This window comes from Semicossyphus pulcher, unplaced genomic scaffold (genome assembly GCF_022749685.1).
Source record: "Semicossyphus pulcher isolate SPU_LCO1_2020_fin unplaced genomic scaffold, fSemPul1.0.p SCAF_17, whole genome shotgun sequence".
Classification (NCBI taxonomy): Eukaryota; Metazoa; Chordata; class Actinopteri; order Labriformes; family Labridae; genus Semicossyphus; species Semicossyphus pulcher.
Window position 1 is genome coordinate 3,702,334 of NW_027211681.1, and position 22,952 is coordinate 3,725,285.

General features: G+C 41.7%; 1 protein-coding gene across 1 annotated transcript in view; it reads left to right on the forward strand.

Annotated features, from left to right (window-relative positions):
* LOC138594431 (complement C3-like) overlaps nt 1-22,952 on the forward strand; it is a 65,174-nt gene that overhangs the window by 19,848 nt on the left and 22,374 nt on the right. Inside the window, exons 12-21 of the mRNA XM_069665505.1 lie at nt 1,573-1,672; nt 1,804-1,895; nt 1,992-2,183; nt 2,319-2,474; nt 2,686-2,815; nt 9,223-9,291; nt 9,563-9,908; nt 10,016-10,104; nt 10,216-10,355; nt 10,716-10,928. Of these exons, the coding sequence (XP_069521606.1) occupies nt 1,573-1,672; nt 1,804-1,895; nt 1,992-2,183; nt 2,319-2,474; nt 2,686-2,815; nt 9,223-9,291; nt 9,563-9,908; nt 10,016-10,104; nt 10,216-10,355; nt 10,716-10,928 (1,527 nt within the window). The remainder of the gene's footprint in view (nt 1-1,572; nt 1,673-1,803; nt 1,896-1,991; nt 2,184-2,318; nt 2,475-2,685; nt 2,816-9,222; nt 9,292-9,562; nt 9,909-10,015; nt 10,105-10,215; nt 10,356-10,715; nt 10,929-22,952) is intronic.

The following is a 22,952-nucleotide window of genomic DNA, read 5'->3' on the forward strand; positions in this document are numbered from 1 at the left end:
TTAATATCCACATTGACAACACTGACTGTAAACCTGCCATAGAATTTCTGGAACTGCTACAGTGCTTCAACTTCACACAACATATCAACTTCCACACTCACAGCCGTGGTCACATCCTGGATCTGGTCTGCTCAACTGGTCTCACATTACAACAACTCTCCAGCTTCAACCTCCATATCTCCGATCACTTGGCTATAACTATGGACACTGACTTTCTGGTAATCCCACTGATCTTGTCAACTACTACAACAACAGTCTCTCCTCCTGTCTTGATCAGCTGGCTCCTATTAAAACCAAAACCGCCTCAAAAGCAGCAGCTGGAAAGACTCTTCAAGAAAACAAGTTTAACAGTTCACCACCAGGCCTACTCAGACTACCTGCAACAGAGAAGTGAACGCTCTCAACGCAGCCCGGTCCACCTACTGCTCCCACCTCATACACTCTGGCTCCAAAAACCCCAAGACTCTATTCTCTACAATAAATAAACTTCTCAAACCCACCGACAACACCTCTGCATACTTCACAGTAGATAAGTGCAACTCATTCCTGTCATTCTTCCAAAGCGAAATCAACAACATCTACAGCAACCTGTCCACCTCCCCTGCTCCTTCAACCCCCCCACCTGCCTCCCCCCCTCCACCCTCTCAGTTTCTGTCTCAGTTCTCTCCATTGTCCCCACTGGAGCTCTCTAACTTCACGACAGGGATGAGAAGCTCCACCTGCATTCTTGATCCCATCCCATCCACTCTCATTAAGGCCCGTCTCCCATCCATCTCTCCACTTATCACTGCAATAATTAATACATCCCTCAGCTCCGGATTGGTACCTCAACCCCTCAAACTTGCTGCTGTTACCCCCATCCTTAAAAAACCTGGACTCAACCCTGATATCATGAACAATTTCCGACCCATCTCCAATCTCCCCTTTCTGTCAAAAATCCTGGAACGTGTTGTCGCAGCTCAACTCAAAACCGACCTCACCTCAAATGCACTGTTTGAACCTTTTCAATCTGGATTCCGCTCACAACATAGCACAGAAACAGCCCTCCTCAAAGTCACCAACGACCTCCTCCTCTCCTCTGACTCTGGCCTCCTCAACATCCTCATCATGCTCGACCTCACTCGACCTTTTTAGAACTCCTTTTAACCTCTGATGCTGATTTTTTTTTCTCATAGTTCCTCTTATTGTGTTTCTTTTGTTGTTTTTAATTATGTAAAGTGACTTGGAGTACCATGAACAGCGCTATACAAATAAAATGTATTGTTATCATTAATATTATTAAAGACCCAGATCTTTCATGAACAGCACTGCACTTAATGATATTGACGCTGATTATACTGACGACCTTGTTGATAATAATGATGATAAAAATCCGCTTCTATACACCCTGTACACTGTCACTTTGCCCTGCATATCTACATCTGTGTCTGATGGCACTTGAAGCTATTTGCTGGCACTTACTCAGGTTGTTCCCTCCTGTCTTGATCCTTGCTTTTGTTGTATTAACTCTCAGATGTACGTTGCTTTGGACAAAAGCGTCTGATAAATGAAACTGTAACATTGTGATTGCAGGCAAAGACGCAGAAAGATGGTATCTCACCTGAAAGACAGGCATCAGCCACAATGACAGCTGTCTCATATGCCACCAAAAGCAACAACTACATCCATATAGGTGAGAAACATCTGAAAATAACATCAGATTGTAAAGAAAAGGAGGTGATGGGGCTGGAAGTGGCAAAGTATGGACAATGCTCTTGATTTTTTTAAGTATCTGAAATTCATCACAACATGCCATTTTTGCAGGTGTGGATGCAGCTGAGCTGGAATTAGGAGATTATCTGAAAATATACCTGTACCTCAGGCAGGACAATGCACAAAATGATATCACCTACCTGGTGAGAGAAAAATATGTATCTACTTTGAGTTCCACAACCTTTGTAGTAAATACAGCCATGTCCAAACCGTGCTGATGTTCAAATCTGTCCCTATAGGTCCTAAGCAGAGGTCAGCTGGTGAAACATGGCCGCTACCAGGCAAGAGGTCAAGCGCTGATTTCCCTGATACTTCCCATCACCAAAGAAATGCTGCCATCGTTCCGCATCATAGCCTACTACCACACAAATGATAACGAAGTGGTATCAGACTCTGTTTGGGTGGATGTCAAGGACTCCTGCATGGGCTCGGTAAGACACACGACACTGATGTAACAAACAAAACATCCATGCAGAAACTGATCAAATTCAGTGCTCAGTTTCTGAATAAAACTGCTTTAACAGATAGAAAACTGCATTCTCACTCACTGACATCTTTATGTTCAGCTGAGGCTGGAATCAACAAGACCTGCTCCGTCCTATGAGCCTCGCAGGATGTTTGGTCTGAAGATAACTGGAGACCCAGAGGCCACAGTGGGACTTGTGGCAGTTGACAAAGGCGTCTACGTCCTAAACAACAAGCACCGCCTCACCCAGAAGAAGGCAATTTCTTTACTCACATTTATCTTTCAAAGTACTTGAAAGGGGTAAAAGTAAAAAATAATATGTATTACACAAATAGTAACTTTCAAGTTTGTTAGCCTGAGACTTCAAATAACTTCTAGATGTCATATCAGAACTGTCATGTGATTGTACAGATATGTCTGTAACACAAAGCCTTCACTATCTATATTTCTGTGTCCACCTTGCTCAGGTGTGGGACATCGTAGAGAAGTACGACACAGGCTGCACACCAGGTGGAGGTAAAGATGGTATGAATGTGTTCTTCGATGCTGGGCTGTTGTTCGAATCCAACACGGCTTCTGGGACTCCCTACAGACAAGGTGATACTACTTTACTCTTTTCTTGCCTCAACATATCTTCTTTCAGCTCTAGTGTACCATAAATGTACCACTTACACAATATGATTAGTTTGTGGAATCATCAAGTCGTGCTTGTTTTTTTTTTTTTTAAATTAACTTTATTTACAAAATTTCAAATGAGAAATATGAAACATTATACATTAATACAAATATTTCATATAGTAACCCCCCTTCCCTTCCCTCCCCTCCCCTCCCTCCCAAGGTCTACTTACATACAAAACCGTGTAGACAGCAACATACACACAAACTTATAAGCGTACATCTGTAAGGCAAGCGAGAAATTTGAAGAGCAAAAGAAGCGATATAGGAGAGGTTGGGGGGCTGGCCTGCAGCTCCATGTGTGAACAGGCTGGGCCCTCTTGATAAGAGAAAGTTTTTATCCAAAATAGGAATTTTGATACATTAGCTGCCCAATAATAATGCATGAAGTTAGGCAGGCCCAGTCCTCCTTCCGGTTTTGACCTCTCCAGATAAACTTTCTGCATCCATGGGTTAGATTTATTCCAAATAAATGTGGAGATACATTTGTCCAAGTGTTTAAAAACTGACTTTGGTAGAAAGATAGGTATCATCTAAAACAAGTACAAGAACCTTGGTAGCAGTGTCATTTTGACTGAATTATTGCATTCTGCTGAAGAAATACAGAGGTTTGACCATTGTGCTAAGTCTGTCTTGGTGCAGTCTAATAAAGGGGCAAAATTCTGAGTATAAAGTGCTGCGAAGGTGTGTGTCACTGAGCTGAAAACTGATCAAAGCCTATTTCCTCTGCTGGGAAAAGAAAGCTTTTCGAAAGGTTTAATTTGTAACCTCTCTTAGAACTTCTATTAGGTGGGGTATGGAATTTTCTGGGCTTCAAATATACAAAAGTAAACCATCCGCACCTTACATCTCTTTACTTGTCACACCAAGAATTTTTATCGGAGCGTAGAGCTATTGCCAGCAGCTCAATGGCCAAATCGAATAAAAAAGGAGATAAACAACAGCCTTGCCTTGTCCCTCTTTGAAGAGGGAAGTTATTGGAGGTGATGTTATTAGTGTGGATAGAGGCAGTAAGAGAAGAGTATAAAATCTTGATCCAAGTGTGGAGAGTTGGACCAAATCCAAATGTACCTAACACTGTAAATAGGTAGTTCAGATCCAAGATGGAGTAGGACGTGGAGTCCTTTGTTGAGTATTTTCTTGCATGGAAACTACTGCTCCTAGTCCCATCTTGGTCAGGTTCTTACATTTCCAGGACAAAGTGAGGATTTTCTGTATGGCCAGGGAGAAAAGGGAGCTCAACTAAATGTGCGCTTGAGTCCATATTTATCAACTCCCTCTCTGTAACTGTCAGTACCTTGAGTAGACATCCTGCAACTTGCTTGCCTGTCCTTTTTTGTTGTTCTGCACTGGACATTATTAACTATTTTATTTAAGCTTATTTAGCTTCAGTCTACTCTTTCTGTTCCATTGTGTGCAAAAGATACATTTTTGGCAAACTTTATTTGGCTACGTTACGATTCCATAACGTCGTGTTGTGTGTGATTTAATTCTTTGCCTTAAAATGTGGGGCTGGCTGTGTTCCAGTCTAGACTATCGTAATGTTGCATTGTCATAAAACCATCCTGAATACCAATACTGTACATTTGCAAAACTTCTGCCTTCTTGAAATGATATTTATGGCCCCCACCTCGTGCCCATTTGTAAACTATGGAGTAGTCCGTGCCTGTGGTTATTTGCTCTCTTTTTCTTTTTCAGTTAACCTGCTAAGTTGTTCCTCTTATGTCTTTGTTTGTGTTTGTCTAACTGTCCATCCTGTTTTCTGCTCTTAAGCGATCATTCTGTTATATTCTGTGTCTGGAAAATTAAAATTTCACGTTCTCCTCCCAAATTTATTAGAGACAAAGTAAAACTATTCATGAAGGTTGTTTTATTCATGATTTCAATTAATTCCTTTTGTGGATGATGCATTGAACTTGATAAACATGCTCCCATGAAAACTATCAGACAGACACTTACCTTGGAGCAGCTCACATCTTTTCAAACAAAGGCATAAAGCCTGGGCCAAATATCAACTGTATATAGATTCCACTGACTGGGAAATTACAGAATCTTAAGAAATGCTATTATATAACTATTATAAAGATAGCTTTTCTCATAAACCAGCTACAAAATAATAATGAAACTACAGTATTTCTTATCCTTTACTTATTTTCCATGCTTTCAACAAGCATTTCTCCTCTATTGGTGGATCTCAAAACTTGAATTCATATGGTACAGCTGGTTCCTTAAACTCAATCATTCCCAGTGTTTCATTTTCCTTTAGTAAAATCTTACCCCTTGATGTTATATGTGAGTTTAAAGAAGCAGTGGTGCTGGTCCAGACAGTTTGGAAGCCACATTTGTTACCCATCTGATGTAAATGACCAGCGACCTATATCTATTATTTGCTGTATCGCAAAAGTATTTGAGTAACTGATTTATAATCAGTTCTCACAGTACATCGCCCAGTTCAATATTTTATCTCCATCCCAATTAGGTTTTAGACCTATTTTTTTCCACCACCACTGCTCTTCTTAAATGTACTAATGATGTGTTCTCATCTTCTGATAAAGGCCAATTCACAGGGGCAATATTTATTGATCTTTTGAAAGCTTTTGATGTGGTTCCTCACTACTTCCTACTCAATAAGCTTTATTCTATTAGTTTAAATCAAAATGTTTTCTTCTGGTTTAATGCCTATCTGCATAACAGACGTCAGCGTGTTGTTTTTCAAGGCTCTCAGTCTGACTACATAATTGTTGAAAGGGGTGTTCCACAAGGTTCTACCTTGGGACCACTTATTTTTTCTATCTTTATTGATTTACCTCTTATATGTTAGCATATTTAAAACAGCAAGTGGATACATTGTTACATGAGCAGCAAGTTTAACAAATTTGGCTTCCAAACAGTCTGGACCAGCACTACTGCTTCTTTTAACTCACATGTAAGTTTAAGGAACCAGCTGTACCATATGAATTCAAGTTTTGAGATCCACCAGTAGAAGAGAAATGCTTGTTAAAAACATGGGAAATAGACTTCCGGTTAGCCATGGACTAGAGCAGACGCATAGCGAACCGCGCTCCAGGACATATATCTCAACTCCCCCACTATATCATAAAAAAACTCGACTCTTTTAGTAAAAGGGATAAATGAGTTGGAGAAGAAACACTTAGAGCCAGAAAGGAGTAAGAAAAATGCTGAAAAACATTGTGGCTGCGGAGCTGGCTAGCCCCGGATCGAGAATGGCGTCCGAGGAGCAGAGAAGGAAAAGGGGGACTCCGTGCCACAGTTTATTGAAAAACTCCTCAAAAGCGAGCTGCCATTACCACAAGATCTTGACCTGAAAATACAGCAGGCTCACCATTCACTGCTGCAAAAACCACGACCCAAAACTGAACTGGTACTGTCAAGACCGGAGAGAGGACCCGCCCTCACACAGAGAGCAAAGGATAAATTACAGGAGTTCCAGAGGTGCACCGCTGAATAAATATGACATTGGATTCAAACAAACATATGTCTTAATGTGAGTAAATATTTAAGACCGTAGTACGGTGCAGTTGTACAGACGGAGTAGTGATCACTCAAGAGATGGATAACATATACGAAACTAACTATAAAATATTGAACGACAAGTTACAGAAAGACTTTACAAAATGGTGAATGTGTTACCGAGGCTGTTGTTCCTGTTTTCATCCCTCCCAGTCAAAATTCCAGTATCCCAGTTCATAATTTGGGATAAACAGATATCCAGGTTTATCTTGGCAGGAGCGAGGCCAAGGGTAAAAAATTTAAGACACTCCAAATTGATAGAGAGAACGGGGACTTGCCGGTGCCAGATTTCAGAGATTATTATGCAGCTCAATTAAGATGGGTGGTTTACTGGTGCTCAAAAGAATATCAGGCCAGATGGAAATGTATCGAGATGAATCTTGGACATACGTAACCTCAAACTAGACTCAGGGGCAAAGAATGTCTTGCCCTTTCAGGAGAGAAATCAATTATAGACGGCACACTCCGAATCTGGGCTGAGATTCTGAAGAAATATAAATTAGAAGGAGATAGTGGACTTTTGGCTTGGCCTTCTCGGTCCCCGAAGTTCAGAGCTGGAGAGATGGATGAGACTTTCACAAGATGGAGGGAAAGAGGAATCGCCGCCATATGTACACTCATAGAAGGAAAATCCTTTAAAACCTTTGAAAAACTAAAAAAAGACAAACCAAGACCTGTATAGGTCTCATCAGTTGAGACAATTTTACGTTAGTGAGATTAAAAATAAATTATCAGTCGATGGCAATAAAATAATAGAAGTGTTGACTGGCGCATATCAACAAACCCCCTCAAAGATTGTGTCTAAACTCTATAAAGCTCTACAAAAACAAAACGGAAGGAATTCTCTGCATGTAAAACAGAAATGGGAACTGGAAATGAATATTAATCTGACAGAGTGACTGGCCTTCAATGTGCAAAACACAACAGTCGTCTACTAGCTCTAAAAGGTGGAGGGAATTTAGCTGGAAGAATCTAAATCTAGAATCGCATATCTTCTGGTTGTGTATAAAAATTCAAACATTTTTGGACAGTGTTATCCGGATTCTCAAAGAGATTTTACATTACAAGACAACTAAGGACCCATGGACAGTATACCTTGGACTACTGCACGAGGACTTAATTCAAAGAGAGGACACCTATCTCTTTAAAATCCTGATTCTGGCGTGTAAGAAGGCCATCACAAGGAACTGGCTGAAATGTGATCCTCCTTAACCAAGACAGTGGTTGGGTCGAGGAAATAAGCTCCATGGAAAAATGGACTCATGATCTAAGACTGAAGGCAGGACTATATGATCAGCACTGGAAAAAATGGACTGGATACAAAAGACATTGCTCTTCATTACCTCACCTGTCCTAAATGTGAATATCTGACACTGAGCTGTAACCCCCCTATGTTACTTTGTTTTGTCTTGTTTTTCTTTCTGTTCTGTGTGGAAATATGAAAAATAAAAAGTAAAAAAAAAACATGGGAAATAAGTAAACAATAAGAAATACTGTAGCTTCATTATTCATTTGTAGCTGGTTTATGTCACTTTTGTTAATTTTATTAAAAAGATGGTTTAGCTGATTCCAAAACTGGTTATGAAAATTCTGAGAAAAGCTATCTTCATAATAGTTGGATTAAGATTCTGTAATATCCCAGTCAGTGGAATCTTTATACATGATTTTTGGCCCAGGCTTTATCCCTTTGTTTGAAAAGGCTCATAAGATGTGAGCTGATCCGACGTGCCCCCTCCCCTTCCAGCTCATCATCTGTTGCCTATGTGACAGAATTGACCTCTGTCAGGATGAGCGTGAAGCTGCAGCTTCCCGAATCTATGACAATTAATCAAAAGGAGGGAACGAATTTTTAAAACAAGACCACGATCTACTATCTCGTAAGCACGAAATAACATTTTCGTTTACTACCACGTGCGCTCGGAATAGCATTTTGTACGCACAAGTTAGTAAATCGTGAGCATGAGGTAGAGGTACTACCTTGTGCGCTCAAAAATAAAAAAAAATAACGGCCACTCTGGGGCCCCGTACTTTACATTTCAAGTTAGAAAAAGAATAATTTCTCAGTTGATTATCTTGATTATCAAGTTGGTATTAAGGGACATAATTACTTCAGGCAGTGGGGTTGAGTGGTCTGTGTATAAAATGTTAAACAAATGTGGCATATTAAAGTAGGACTGTCTGATAAGGGTCAATAATGGTGGTGATGATAGACTCCAGGCATTAAGAGAGAGGGCAACACGACGGTTTATTGGGAGGTATGAGCCTTAATCCAGTGGATTTTTATCCTTTTTTAGCAGGACACAAATTGTGGTCTGTGTGAGCGTCTGGGGTAGCTCCTCGCCTGAGAGAATCTCATCATACATCAATTTAAGTAAGGGGACCAGATGCGGAAAATGTTGAGTAAAATTCAATGGGGAACCCATCTGGCCCCCGGGGCCTTCCCTCTTGTCATTGATTGAATTGCCTGATAGATCTCAACCGTAGATAATGGGCTATCAATACAGGCACGATTGTCCGAACTGAGACATGGGAATTCCATTTTATCTAAGAAAGAGTACATAAGATAAGTATCAGTTAGAGCTTCAGAGGAGTGTAGGTGAGAGTAATACCTTTTCGAACTGGTTGTTTTGTTTTTTGGATTAAATGATGTTTTATCTGGACCTGTGTTAATCTCAGAAATAGTGCTTGTTGTTTGATTATGATTGAGAATCACTTAATCTATCACCTTAATAACATGCAGGAATGAAGTTCATCCAACCTTGTGGGTTTTAGAGATCTTGTCTGTGTTGTGTTTCCAGAATTGAACTGTCCCGTCCCCAGCAGGATGAAAGGAGGAACAACTATAATGGAAGTCACAACCAGCTTAAGTAAGAGTAACAGCTTAGAAGTACATATTCAGTCATCCTTAACACTTCAGACAACCTGTGGTGTTGACTTTCTAGATACTCTTCTTTACCATAATGTGTATTACAAAAGTGAGCTGAACCTCTTTTTGTTTTATACTTTATACTTTTTATACGTTTTAAACACATCAAGTTCCTAAGGACAGGGGAAATTTAAACAACACTGAGTTGCCTGAAATAACGGATCATTTCCCTTCTTCTTGTGTCTCTCCTTAACATCCCTCTTTCTATACAGTGAGCAAATATTCAAACAAACTACAACGTGAATGTTGTCGGGATGCCCTAAAGCAGCCACCCGTTTCATACAACTGTGAGAGGCGCAGCGAGTACATCGTGGACGGTCCAGCCTGTGTTGAGGCCTTCCTGCACTGTTGCAAGGAGATGGAAAGTCAGCGCACAGAGAAGAAAGAGGAAAATCTCCAACTGGCTCACAGTCAGACTCTTTCTAATGACACTTTAGGTGAGGAGGATGACAACAGTTACGTGGACAGCAATGAAATTTATTCTCGCACCATCTTCCCTGAAAGTTGGCTGTGGTGGGATATCAAACTTCCTGCTTGTCCTCGAGGAAACCCTAACTGGTGGGTCAAAGAAATCTGTACACAGAAAAAATTACTTCATTAACAACATCACCAGGATATAAAGCTATCATGGTCTGTCAATGTGCTCACGTTTCTCTTTTTTTCAGTGACACCACATCTTCTTTAAAAAATGTTAGATTACAAGACTCAATCACAACCTGGGAGTTCACTGGCATCAGTCTGTCAAGAACGCACGGTGAGGATACAGTGACTCGCCTTGAGTTCTAGTTGTGCTTTTGTAACCCTAAACCTCTCTCATCCCACCTTTTCTCTCCTTCGCATGTTTTATCCCCTCCTCATATTTAAGGAATCTGTGTTGGCGAGCCATTAGAAGTAATTGTCCGAAAGGACTTCTTCATTGATCTCAGGCTTCCCTATGCCGCAGTCCGAGGAGAGCGGCTGGAGGTTAAAGTCATCCTCCACAACTACAGCCCCGATGTTGCCATCGTAAGTGTTTTTGTAAAGGCCAGAGCCAAGGACGCCATGATATTCAAAGTTTAGGAGTATTAAGGACAAAAAAGCAGAAATGACAGGATCCTCCTTTCTCCAGGAATATATACAATAATATAACATTGGTCTGTAAGAGAGATTTTCATTCTAAAGTTGGGTGCATAATAGAAGTAATGCTTCTAACTGACACAGGGAGACAACGTGAACTTCCTACTTATATCAGATTTAAAAAATCATTCACTTTTCAACTTCAGACTGTTATGTGACTGAAAACAATACAGATGGTTATAAGTCCACTCTGAGGTTCTTCATCTTTTATCAGTTGCAAAATCAAGTTAACTTGTTTTGGTTTTTAAGGTGCGTGTGGATCTGATTGAGGAGGAGCATGTGTGCAGTGCAGCATCTAAACATGGAAAGTATCGTCAGGAGGTTAAAGTTTGGCCTCAGTCTACACAATCTGTCCCCTTCATCATTATTCCCATAAAGGAAGGACAGTCCCGCATAGAGGTCAAAGCAGCTGTAAAGGACTCGGCACGCAACGATGGAATCATGAAGATGTTGCATGTGGTGGTAAGAGAATCACACTGCATGGAGTCTGTTTAGAGGTGCTTTTAACCTGTCAGCACAGTTAAGTCAAGATGGACAAATATTCCTCTGGGATGGTACATGTTGTGAGAGAAATTGACGTTTGTATATAATAGGTCTTTCAAATCAAATCTCATTTTCATCATATATTTAATTTAGTTCAGAAATCTGAGAGGGATAAAGGCAGTTTTCTCTTGTTCATGACATATTCTACAGATATAAGCTGTGTCCCAATTCAGGGGCTGCATCCTTTGAAGGACGTATTTCAAGGCAGATTGCGTCACAGTGGCCCATCGAAGGCATCCCATTTCGAAGGCTCCTTCAGATCGGCTGACAAATGTGTCCTCCTTTACCCAGGCCACGAAGAATCCATCAGGTGCATCCTTCTCGGCTCAACTTATCCCAAGATTCAATGCGTGCCAATCCAAACAAGATGACGTACTCTTAAGTGGCCAAGGAATAAAAAACCTTGAAAAAAATTATCTTTAAAATAATAAGTTAAAGTACTAATCTCAAAGTTTTCAGTTCCATTTTATTTGGCGGCACCTTAAGGCGATAAAAGGCGCATACGTCCCAGATAACCAGACGTCCATGGCTGGCTGTTTTTGTTACGATTGTAACTTTTGATTTTCCTCGCTGACGGTCACTTTTCTTTTTAAACTGTTTGCCTTTATCTGAGCGTCAAATTTGTTTCTTTTTCTTTGGATTTTAACTTATTTCATGAGTCAGCATCGTAACCTGAATGCCAGAAGCTCCGCCAGAAGTTGACTTTTTACCTCGTTTTACCCTATGATTTTATGATAAACTTTCAAACCGATTGCTGCATTGCCCATAAAGTTCAACTCAGCTAAAGATTTTAGTAAACGGATGTTCTGTCAGTGCTACTTTCAGCTTGGCTAATTTAATTTTTAACCTGGTGGCTACTGTCTAACCACCGCAAGAATGCCGGGTGTGCCTTGTGAGGACGACACATTACTAAAAAGAGCAAACAAAAAGTTCACTAACCTGAATTGGTCGGCTGACCGATGAACTGCAAAACGCAGCCCTCTCAGATGACTCTCTGGCCCACCTCTGAAGGTTGCGCCTGCCAACACCTCTGCCTTTCCACCGCTAGTGACTGACAGCACTGGAGAGACTAGGTGTCCCACTGGTAAGCCGCAGCCACGACCGCCATCGCGGTCAACAACCTACTCCGCACGTCAAAACATCCTAAAAGAGGCCATGCTCAGACGCTCCAGTTGTGTGCTTTGTCCTGGGCCAGCGAGTCATCCTTCACCCAGCACCGTTGCCCCGCCCCTGCCTGTCCAGACACACAATGTGGATCCTGATCATCCTTCAAACTGTCATCAGAGCCAACAGCCACCATCTCCACGTCCGCTCTTCGCCCAAACCACATTAATTGCGGTTGACTCCATTATCAGACACACCCCTGGAGCCACAGTCCCGGGGATCTTGGATAAACTTTCAGTGTTGCTACACTCACTCCCCGCCTCCATAATCCTTGTGACCAAAAGGGAGTTTACAGACCTTTTTAGCCTTTAAACACTTGTGGAAAAGACATGGCTTCAGTCCACCTGCAAAACGCACATCATTGGTTTTATTGACAATTTTAATCTGTTTTGGAACCGCTGCTCCTTATTCAGACCAGATGGAGTCCACCCGAACTGGCTAAGTAGCCGCATGCTAGAGGCTAACATACAGCACACTGTATATTCAACTCCACGTGCGTGACTGTTTACATCACATACCCCCTCATCGGATCCCAAATCTTCTTCTACGCATACATGGACTCCTCAACCTACCATTACATCCGCTAGCTTCAACAATTTAATTCACATTCTTCTTCAGCCACAGACCCCCTCTGCTCTTAAGTGCACTCCAGTAAACATACAAATAAATATTTGGCAACTGGAAAAATGCGAAGTGCAGCAGTGATGACTTGGGTCTGTCGTAACGGTCAATCAGCAGAGTGATCACAATTACATGGAATAGGCATGGGTATAGCGGGCTTGGGTATGGGACGCACATCCGCATTATTGCACGGGCATATTTTAATTCTGTATTTAAGTTAATTTGACAGCAGTTACAAGTAAGAGGTAAACCGTCTCACCTGTGCTTGCAGATTCCCGTTTGGGTGCTGCGGTCTCCCCTCTCACCTTAGACTTTAACACATAGCCTACCACTACTTTTCACACTCTTCACTAGTGCGCACAACCAGAGGGGGATGCATTTATCTGCTGCGCTGTTTTCCCATGCCTGCCTCTTGGTTTGAGCTGTAAAACCGGGGCTGAATTTATGTCCTAAAATGTTTTTTGTTCATCAACTACTTGAGATAAAAGAAAACACTATCCCTCCATCCAGTTGGGTTTTCTGGTTCTTCTTGTTAAATGCAGCAAACGCAGCTTATTATAAGCTTTAAATAGACTGGCCAGCATTCCCAGAAATTGCAAAGATTTTACCTTGTTAATATCAGTTAGATCAAGTACTAAAATTAGCAGCATAGTGAATAAAAGTGAAGAAAGTAAATATAACTATATCAGCATGTGAAGATGAGCATGTGTTTCAAACATTCTGTAGGCTGTATACTTTAACACCTTGGACTCTTTTAACCTCACTCAGGCAATTCAAATTCTTACTCATTCCAAAGGTCACACCCTTCATTTGGTTTTACACATGCAGCAACCTCCGGTGTTAAAAAACGAAGCCAACGCGGAAGTGCAAAAAACTGCAGTTCCTCGAGTGGCCACTTGAGGCTGGCTCCAGAAAACAAGAAATAACATTACAGCAGGTGGGAAAATGCCAATTTTTACAGCAGAAATAAACATGTTTACAGCCTGGTACAAAAAACGGTTTTGTTATAAATAGCTAATTTTATTTTTCAAGATTACTGTACGGGGAGTGAATTTTTTTTTTTTACACACCCGTCATGATTATATTAAGCCTTAAATCATAGGGGCCGGGTCACTTGATTGACAGGTGGATCCTGCTGGCCGTCTGCTAGACGTCAACGCAGACACAGACACTGAGCTTAACTTCACCTGTTTGTGTTGTTGGAGACTTTTGGGGATTTTTTCATTAAAAGTTTGGACAAATAATCTCTCTGTGGGATTTGTGGAACTTTATGGCTGTGCAAGTCTGAGCTCCAGCTTTTTGTTGAGTTAAATGCTAGTGTTATTGTATTTATAGACTTTTAGCACTAAGTAAAAGGTATACTGTGCTCGCTTTAGCTGCCTGTTAGCCTGTGCAGTGTTGATCAAACATGACTGTAATCGTCGGTCAGTATATAGGAGTCAGGAGTTGTTGGCTTTTCCCTGGAGAGATTACAGCAAGGGAAAGTTGGGAAAGTTAAACTAGCTCATTCATTATTTCTACAGTTTATGGCTAATAACCGCTAGCTATGCTGAGGAGCATATAGCCTAGCTTCATAGTCGTAGCTGGCTCATCATGCGGCCCACCCGTAGTCCTCAGCCATAGGCTGTAGCTCGCTCACGCTCCGCCTCTTTGCCCGCCTCTGGATTAGCCAGCTCTTGCATTTCTGACATGGCTACCCCCAGCGCCAACGCAATTTGGGCTTCAAAGCGCTTCTTCAGAAAATCATGTGTGACGTCACTGAGACTACGTCCATCATTTATACAATCTACGGTTTTACACCATGGTCTCCGCCCCTTCAACTTCGAAACTAAGGATATCTGTGTCAGATCATAAACTTGTTTTATTCAGCGTGGTTTTATCATTTTTACCTGTCTTAAAAGCATACCGGTCTCTCGCAGGGTTTTTAACTCTACGTCTGCTTGCAAGATTTCTTCTTTTAACTGCTTTTAGTCCTAATCCTAACACAAGAGGAGCTGGTCTCCCTTTTTAACAACATTTTGTTGCCCCATACAAAGTTTTTTAAAACTCGACACGACATGAGAATTAAAAAGGGACGGCAGAAGAAAAGAAAGACAATGGAGAAAAAAAAAAGTATTTTATGAAATTTGGAAAGATGCAATGAAAAACTATCAAAAAACAATTAAAGAAGAAAGAGCATCCCTTTTTCTAACTTCATTCTATTTAATCCTTCTAACCGCAGAATTTTGTTTAATTTTTTTGTTTTTAATTCTCTAAATAATTCTTTACAAATAAAATCAGCAACATTTTATCCTCTCTGACCATGTTTTACATCCCACACACATTTTATTAACTATTTTAGCTATTTTACCCCTATTTCAATACCGATTCTGTCAGAAATGTTGTGCAGACTTGACGCAGACGAAGATTTTATGTCCACTTTTATTTTCTATTGATATGCTCCCGCTTGGTAACAAGGGACAGGGACAATACATGTTGCATGGCGCAAAGTTTTCTGCAGCTCCACGACTCAAAAACAGAAATCATACTTTTCAACAACCCAAACTTGCATATCAATCAGATTGAAAGTTCCCTTTGTCTACTCTCCTCAAATATTACACCCACTGCAAGAAACTTTTGATTCAGATCTAACATTCAAACAACACATTAAGAAAGTCGTCCAGTCCTGTTTTATTCAATTATGATCCATTGTAATGGTAACCTAAGGTCCATTGTGTATATGATGTGGTGAGGGTGAACCTGTTTTTTTTCAATGATCAATTTAACCTTCATATATAAATCACATCTGTAAAATGTTATTAATTAACTGTTTGTGGACATGGCATTCATATAGGACCAAGAATTATTTATTTCATATACATACAGGAATTTATAAATAGAGGGGAAGTGACTTCGCTAGGGGAACGGTGAAAGTATGCGCTGCAGGTTGGCAGACACCGTTTGGAGAGACCTGGCAAAGAAATCTTTTCCTTGGGAATATTAATGTGGATTTCTCATCGATCAGGAGAATCGAATTATTTCCTTTCCTATTGGATCATTCGGGGATCTCGTCTCAGAGTCTAAACGGACTGAGTGAGGTTGCATGGAACTTTATTTATTAAGCCGCGGCGCCTCGCTGCACTGCCATCTGGACCTCCATTGACATTATTATTTCGTTTTGGACATTATTATTTTTAAGCATTTATTTAATGAACTTTGGGGACTTGTGTGAAACGTTTGGACTGAAACAGTGGGTTTGATGATTGTTGAGTGAATTTTGTTTGGTGTTTACGCATCTGTTTCCGTTTCTTTGTTCTGTTTGGTGCCGACTCGGTCATTTGTTTTAAGTTAAAATATAATAATAACACTCTTGTTGATCAACACTTATGTGCCTCTTTCGTTAATTATACATTTTTTCTACATTATAGTGAACTGAAAAGGAAGTTCTGTGTTGTGTTTTGACCATATTGAGTCATTCTAAGATTCGGCGAATAATAATTTCGCCCGTAACCTGTTTTTTTGTGCGTTGTGCAGTTCTCCTTAACCATATAGTTTAGGTGAATTGTTACTGATTGGTGGCCCGTACGGGGACTTGGGATTAATTATCTAGATGTTGATTATCCTTTTTTTTGACACACAGTGATTTTTTGTCTTGCGGTAGACATTTAATTGGGTTTTTGTTTTTATAAACATAATATTGAGTTTACTGATCAAGTCGTCCTTTAATGAGATACATTTTTTGGAGATAGGTCTTTATTCATAGGGGATATAAAAAAAAAAATCCTGTAAAAATATTTTTTGTTTATCGGTTTGGTGTATTACATATTGTGACTGCCAGGAGTTAGAAATACACTGCTACTACATACACACACGTTTTAGTCATTTCCATCTTACATTTAACTCTTGTCATGATACATAAGCCACATACATAACATATATTAACAGTTCCTGTTTACATACATATTCCTTCAATAAAAATTCAACCACCACAAGCCAGCAGGAAGCAGCTGGGGATACCGTTGCTGAGGAAGAAAATGCCCCTTCTCTCATGGATTTCATACCACCTGCTGAAGCTGACCCTCGCCACCATGTTACAACTAGACCTAATCGCAGTGGTATATCTGACATAACCAGCCTGTTGGAATCCATGTACCTTTAGCCTCCCGACGAACATCAGCGGTCCGATGATTATGAAGATACAGGGGCAGGTGTATTTGCAGAACAGCTTCAAGACCTACAGTTGAAGGTTGAGTAATGGGGAATTGGCTTAAATAGGCAGTTTGCAGCTCACTCAATCGAGAAGAAGGTCTCAGAGTTGCCATTGGTGCAATGGCCAAGGAGGCTAAGGAATATATTGATGCTTGACTGCAGAAGTTTGATCAGACGGTGGTGGCTTGTCTGGAGCGGAGGGATAGACAGTGGAGAGAGGAACTGAAAATAATCCATCACAAAAATTGTTCCTCTTGGAGGCCAACCAGTTTTTCTACTCCTGCTGTGTTGGTGCCGTCCAGCCACCATACTTAGAAGGAGATGTTACTTTCCCAGTTCCTTCGGCAGCCACAGCTAGGCCCCCCATTAGAATGGAGTTTCCTCAGTTTGGTGAGACTAGGAATTCTAAAGATGTCACTGACTTTATTTAGCAGTGTGAGAACTTTCTCACTCTCAGACCTCTGAGTGACATTGAACTCATGGGCACACTGAACGCAGTTCTCAAAGGGCCGGCGCAAAGCTGGTGGTTGGCAGCCCGCAGCAAAATAACAAATTGGGCAAAATTTAGAAGTGCGTTCCTTGAAGCTTTCCTCCCTACAGACTACCAATCTGAGATTGAGGAGCAGCTTTGCTCAAACATACAGACACCCTCTCAGTGTCTCAGAGACTTTGCATATGAACACCACACACTTTGCCTTAAGTGGAGGCCTGACATGTCAGAAGAAGAAATTGTGTGACGCATTCTCAATGCATGCAACCCAAGGTTGGCCAGTGGCCTATGTGGTATTGTTTCTACTTTAGACCAAATGGTCAAGGTGGGGTCTCTTATTGAAAGGGACTGGAGCAACTCTAGAGACTATTGGAGTCGAGTTCAACAGTCCAACCCTTCTGACCGCTCTACAGAAAAGTTCGGTAAAAAACAGAGCATGGCCAGAGTCGTGCACATGTTGCTGATATGGCCTCTTTGATTGGGCTCCCAGCCCTATTGGTGGTCCCAAAAGGGGCTCAAGGTTTTGTGGGCGATGCAGTGCGTGACACTGGGTCCCTGTGAAATTTATTCTAGCCAATGGCCAGGACAGCAGAGCATCGGGGAGGACAACCATGCTCCTCGCTCTCCACAATGCACAAATCAACATTGGTGTACATGTGCTGAATGATGATCAGTTGTGCATGCCCTTATTACTTGGCCTTGACTTCATGTGTGCGAGTCAAATAACCCTTAAACCACATCTGAGGAAATATGTTATGCCGGGTGGAAAGGAGTTTAAATTCCTCTCAAAGACACAGGAAGCACTGCAGTGCGGTCGAGCAGAGTCAGCAGTTAACTTTTACTTGACTGTGGCTGAAGAAACCAGTCTCAAACAGTCTACAGTCCCATTAATGGAAGCTCAGCCTGAAGTGTTCAGGCCACTGCTGCAGAAGTGGCCTGCAGTTTGGACGGAGTCTACTGGTTACGCTGATGTAATAAAGCACAAGATTATTACTACAGATGAGCTCCCAGTGTGTAGAAGAGCTTACAGAGTGTCACCTCAGAAGCAAGCTATCATAGAGGAACAACTTAAAAAAATGCTTGACAATGGTGTGATAGAGCCATCGACTTCTGCATGGGCTTCTCCCGTGGTTCTGGTCCCGAGGAAGGACAGGACACCCCGTTTCTGTGTAGACTACAGGGGAGTTAACGCCAAAACCCATCATTACGCCTATCCGATGCCACTGGTGCATGAAATCTTAGAGTCCTTGCAAGATGCCCAATACTTCAGTTCGCTAGATCTTCAAAGTGGGTACTGGAAGGTGGCGATTGATGAGGGAAGCAAGCACAAGACCGCCATGATCACTCATCAGGGATTGCTCCAATTTAAGGTCATGCTGTTCGGCTTGTGGAATGCTGGAGCTACATTCCAACGGTTGATGGAAAACATCTTAGGGGAGTTAAAGGGCAAAATCTGCTTTTTCTACATTGATGATATCATCATCTTTTCCAGGTCGGAGGAACAACATTTGTATGATCTTGAGGCAGTGTTCCAAAAGCTACACCAGGCCCATCTAACTCTCAATGTAAAAAAATGTCACCTTCTGCAGTCTCAACTCACTTTCCTTGGGCCTGTAGTCTCAGGTAGAGGGGTGGAAGTAGATCGAGCAAAGATTGAAGCCATCGCAGCTTATCCACCTCCCACAGACCTGAAGAATCTCCAGGGTTCCTGGGTTTGGTGGGGTGGTACCATAAGTTCATCCCAAGCTTGGCGGACATAGTGGCCCCTCTGAATAACCTAAAAAAAAGGGGGGTGCCATGGGAGTGGTCTGCCCAGTGTCAAGTTGCCTTTCAACACCTTAAGGGGCTGCTGCAGTCTCCACCGGTGTTGGCACAGCCGAGGCCGCACCTTAGCTTTCAGGTGCACTGGGACTCTAGTGATGTGGGTTTGGGGGCAGTCTTGATGCAGACCATTAAAGGAGAAGAAAGAGCAGTCGCCTTTGCATCCAGAGCACTTCATGGTGCTGAACTTAGGTATTCCACCTCAGAAAAGGAATGCCTGGCGGTTGTGTGGGCAGTGGAAAAATGGCGCCACTATCTGGAAGGTGAGACATTTGATGTGTTCTCTGACCATAGTGCATTGGCCTGGACATTCAATTGTCCCAAAACATCATCCCGACTCACCAGATGGACACTACGTTTACAGGCGTTCACCTTTAGGGTCCATTACAAGCAGAGTGCTGTAATATTGTTCCTGATGCTCTGTCCTGTGCACCTCCTCCACAAGAAGGCACTGTATGTTTTGCAGTCGCTAAGTCAAATTGGTCTGATCTACCCAGTTTCTTGCAGGACATTCAAAAAGCTCAGCAGAGTGACTCCTTATGTCAGGACCTTGAACAGACCATTTCCCCGGCCATACCAGGCCGCATTCATTATCAACAGCAGCAAGGAGTGTTGTACCGGGGTGTACCTTCCAAATATGGGGGTTTCAATGACCAGCTGGTCGTTCCTGCTGTTATTGTGCCGGACTTTCTGGCTTACTTTCACAACAGCCCATTTGGGGGGCATCTGGGAAGAATGAAGACGCTCCTGAAAATCTTGGGGTTGGCATGGTGGCTAACAGTCCACAAAGATGTCTGGAGTCACGTCCGTGACATGTCAAATGTACAAAGGGTCAAACAACAGGCCAGCTGGTCACCTCCAGGCAACGGAGGTCAAAGCACCTGGTGAGATGTTGGGTGTGGACTTCATGGGACCTTTCCTTTTAAGCAAAGCCCGGAATTCGGTGCTGATGGTGGTTGTGGACTACTTCAGTAAATGGGTGGAGCTGTTTGCTCTGAAGGTTGCCAAAACACCAAAGGTCTGTCAGATCCTTAAAAATGACATCTTCACACGCTGGGGGGTTCCCAACTACCTGGTATCTGATCGCGGCCCCCAGTTCACGGGTCAACTGATGTCCAGCTTGTGTGAATCCTGGGGCGTGACCCAAAAGCTCACTACAGCATATCATCCCCAGACCAATCTAACAGAGAGGGTCAATAGAACATAGAAAACCATGATTGTTGAAAGAGGTTGACAGACATGTTGGAGTGGCCAAGGTCAGACAAGCCAGATATTATAATGCACGACGTAAAGATGTACACTTTGTAGTTGGCGATCTGGTTTGGATCAGGTCACACCCACTGTCCAAAGCCTCAGCTAAATTCTCTGCCAAGTTTGCACCCAGATGGTCAGGGCCGGTTAGGGTAGAGAAAAAGCTAGGTCCTGTTAACTACGGCGTCCATTGGTTAACTAATAAGATAAAGCTGGACGATGTTAATGTGTTTGACATGAAACCCTTCTATGGCCCCGATAAGCCACTGGCTGGGGGGGTGTAATGGTAACCTGAGGTCCATTGTGTGTATGATGTGGTGAGGGTGAACTTGTTTTTTTTCAATGATCAATTTAACCTTCATATATAAATCACATCTGTAAAATGTTATTGCTTAACTGTTTGTGGACATGGCATTCATATAGGACCAAGAATTATTTATTTCATATACGTACAGGAATTTATAAATAGAGGGGAAGTGACGTCGCCAGGGGAACGGTGAAAGTATGCGCTGCAGGTTGGCAGACACCGTTTGGAGAGACCTGGCAAAGAAATCTTTTCCTGGGGAATATTAATGTGGATTTGTCATCGATCAGGAGAATCGGATTATTTCCTTTCCTATTGGATTATTCTGGGATCTCGTTTCAGAGTCTAAATGGACTTGGTGAGGATGCGTGGAACTTTATTTATAAAGCCGCGGCGCCTTCTCCTTCACCATATAGTTTAGGTGAATTGTTACACCATTTCCAGACTCGAATCAATTCTGTCACACGCCGTCCTGGAAAAAGTCATTCACGCACAAATCTTTTCTCGACTCGACTAGTGTAATTCATTCCTTTCCGGTATCAATCATAAATCTCTCTTTCGCCTCCTACTGGTCCAGAATGCAGCAGCTAGGCTTCTTACTGGTTTTAACAGACAACATCACATCACTCCTATCCTTGTCTCCCTTCACCGGCTCCCTGTCTGAGTTAGAATTGATTTTAAGATTTTACTGATCACTTTAAAGCTCGTTTGGGTCTTGCCTTGATTTACATTTTAGAAATGCTGACACCTTGTGAGCCATTTCGCGCCCTTTGATCCTCAGGTGGGGGCCTTCTGGTCGTTCCAAAGTCGAGGTTCAAATCTGAATCTTTTGCCGTCAGAGCCCCTGGGCTTCGGAACGAGCTGCCTGAGGAGATAAGGCGTGCAGAGTCAGTGACTTCTTTTAAATCACTTCTTAAAAATTAATTTTACAGACTTGCTTTTATGTGATGAAAATGCTTTTTATGCATTCATCTGTTCCTATTCCTACCATCATTTACTGCTTTTATTTTTAATTATTTAGTTTAATTTATTTATTCTTTAACTTATTATTATTATATTTCTCTCACGTTAACTTTATTGAACCAATCTTTTATCTCTCTTTATATCCTGTGATGTGATGTTGTCTTTTTATTGTCCTTTTATGGTCTTTCATTGCTTTTATGTCTTTATCTCTTTATTTGTATTGCTTATATCTCTGACTGCATTTGTTTTTGTATTGTCACTTTTATTCTTTTTACTTGCATTTATTCTTGTTGACTTTTGGTGTTTGACTTTAGTTCTTGCCTTTTGTGGAAATTTCTTGAATACGCTCTGTTTGGCCTTATTGTTGAAAGTTTTGTATTCTGTAATCTTCCTGAGTTTCTGTCGTTGCTTTGTCCGTCAAAGCACTTTGTAAACATTCTGTTTTTAAAGGTGCTATATAAATAAAGTTGTTATGATTATTATTATTATTATTATTATTATTTTTTAAGTTCTATCTGTCGTCATCGATCTTTTCTTTGTTTGTTCAGCCATAGTAGATTACCATTTACTTGCAACACTTGCAGAGGCCGGAAAAGTAGCTGCTTAGGTCTGCCTACCCTCTCTGGCAGACCAACTGCTGCTGGTACATCTTGTGATAGGAAATACTCTACTGTAGACTAGTCCATCTACTTTCAGTTTGGCCTTAGCGGTCTACACAGGCTATGAATGACTCATCCTTCGTAGACTGCGTCCTTCGAAGGATGCTTTGGTCTAATGTAATGTTTCTGGTGATATATAAATACATTCTACCATCGGAAATCATAGCCAACGGGTATGAATGTGATTACTGGTTGGCAGGCGGGCACTTCACGTAGCAGCCTCTGCCATCAGTGTATGAATGTGTGTGTGAATGGGTGAATGTGACATGTAGTGTAAAAGCAGCTTTGAGTGGTCGCAAAGACTAGAAAAGCGCTGAATAAGTGCAGTCCATTTACCATTCTCTGAGCCTGACCAACTCAGCAGGCAGCCTCACTCATGTCATTCTCCCCCTTGACTGAGGACGAAGTCTCCAAGAAACTTTAGACAGAAATCCTGTCACATTTGAGGTTAAAATTCAAAAAGGGAGAGAACCCAACTGCAG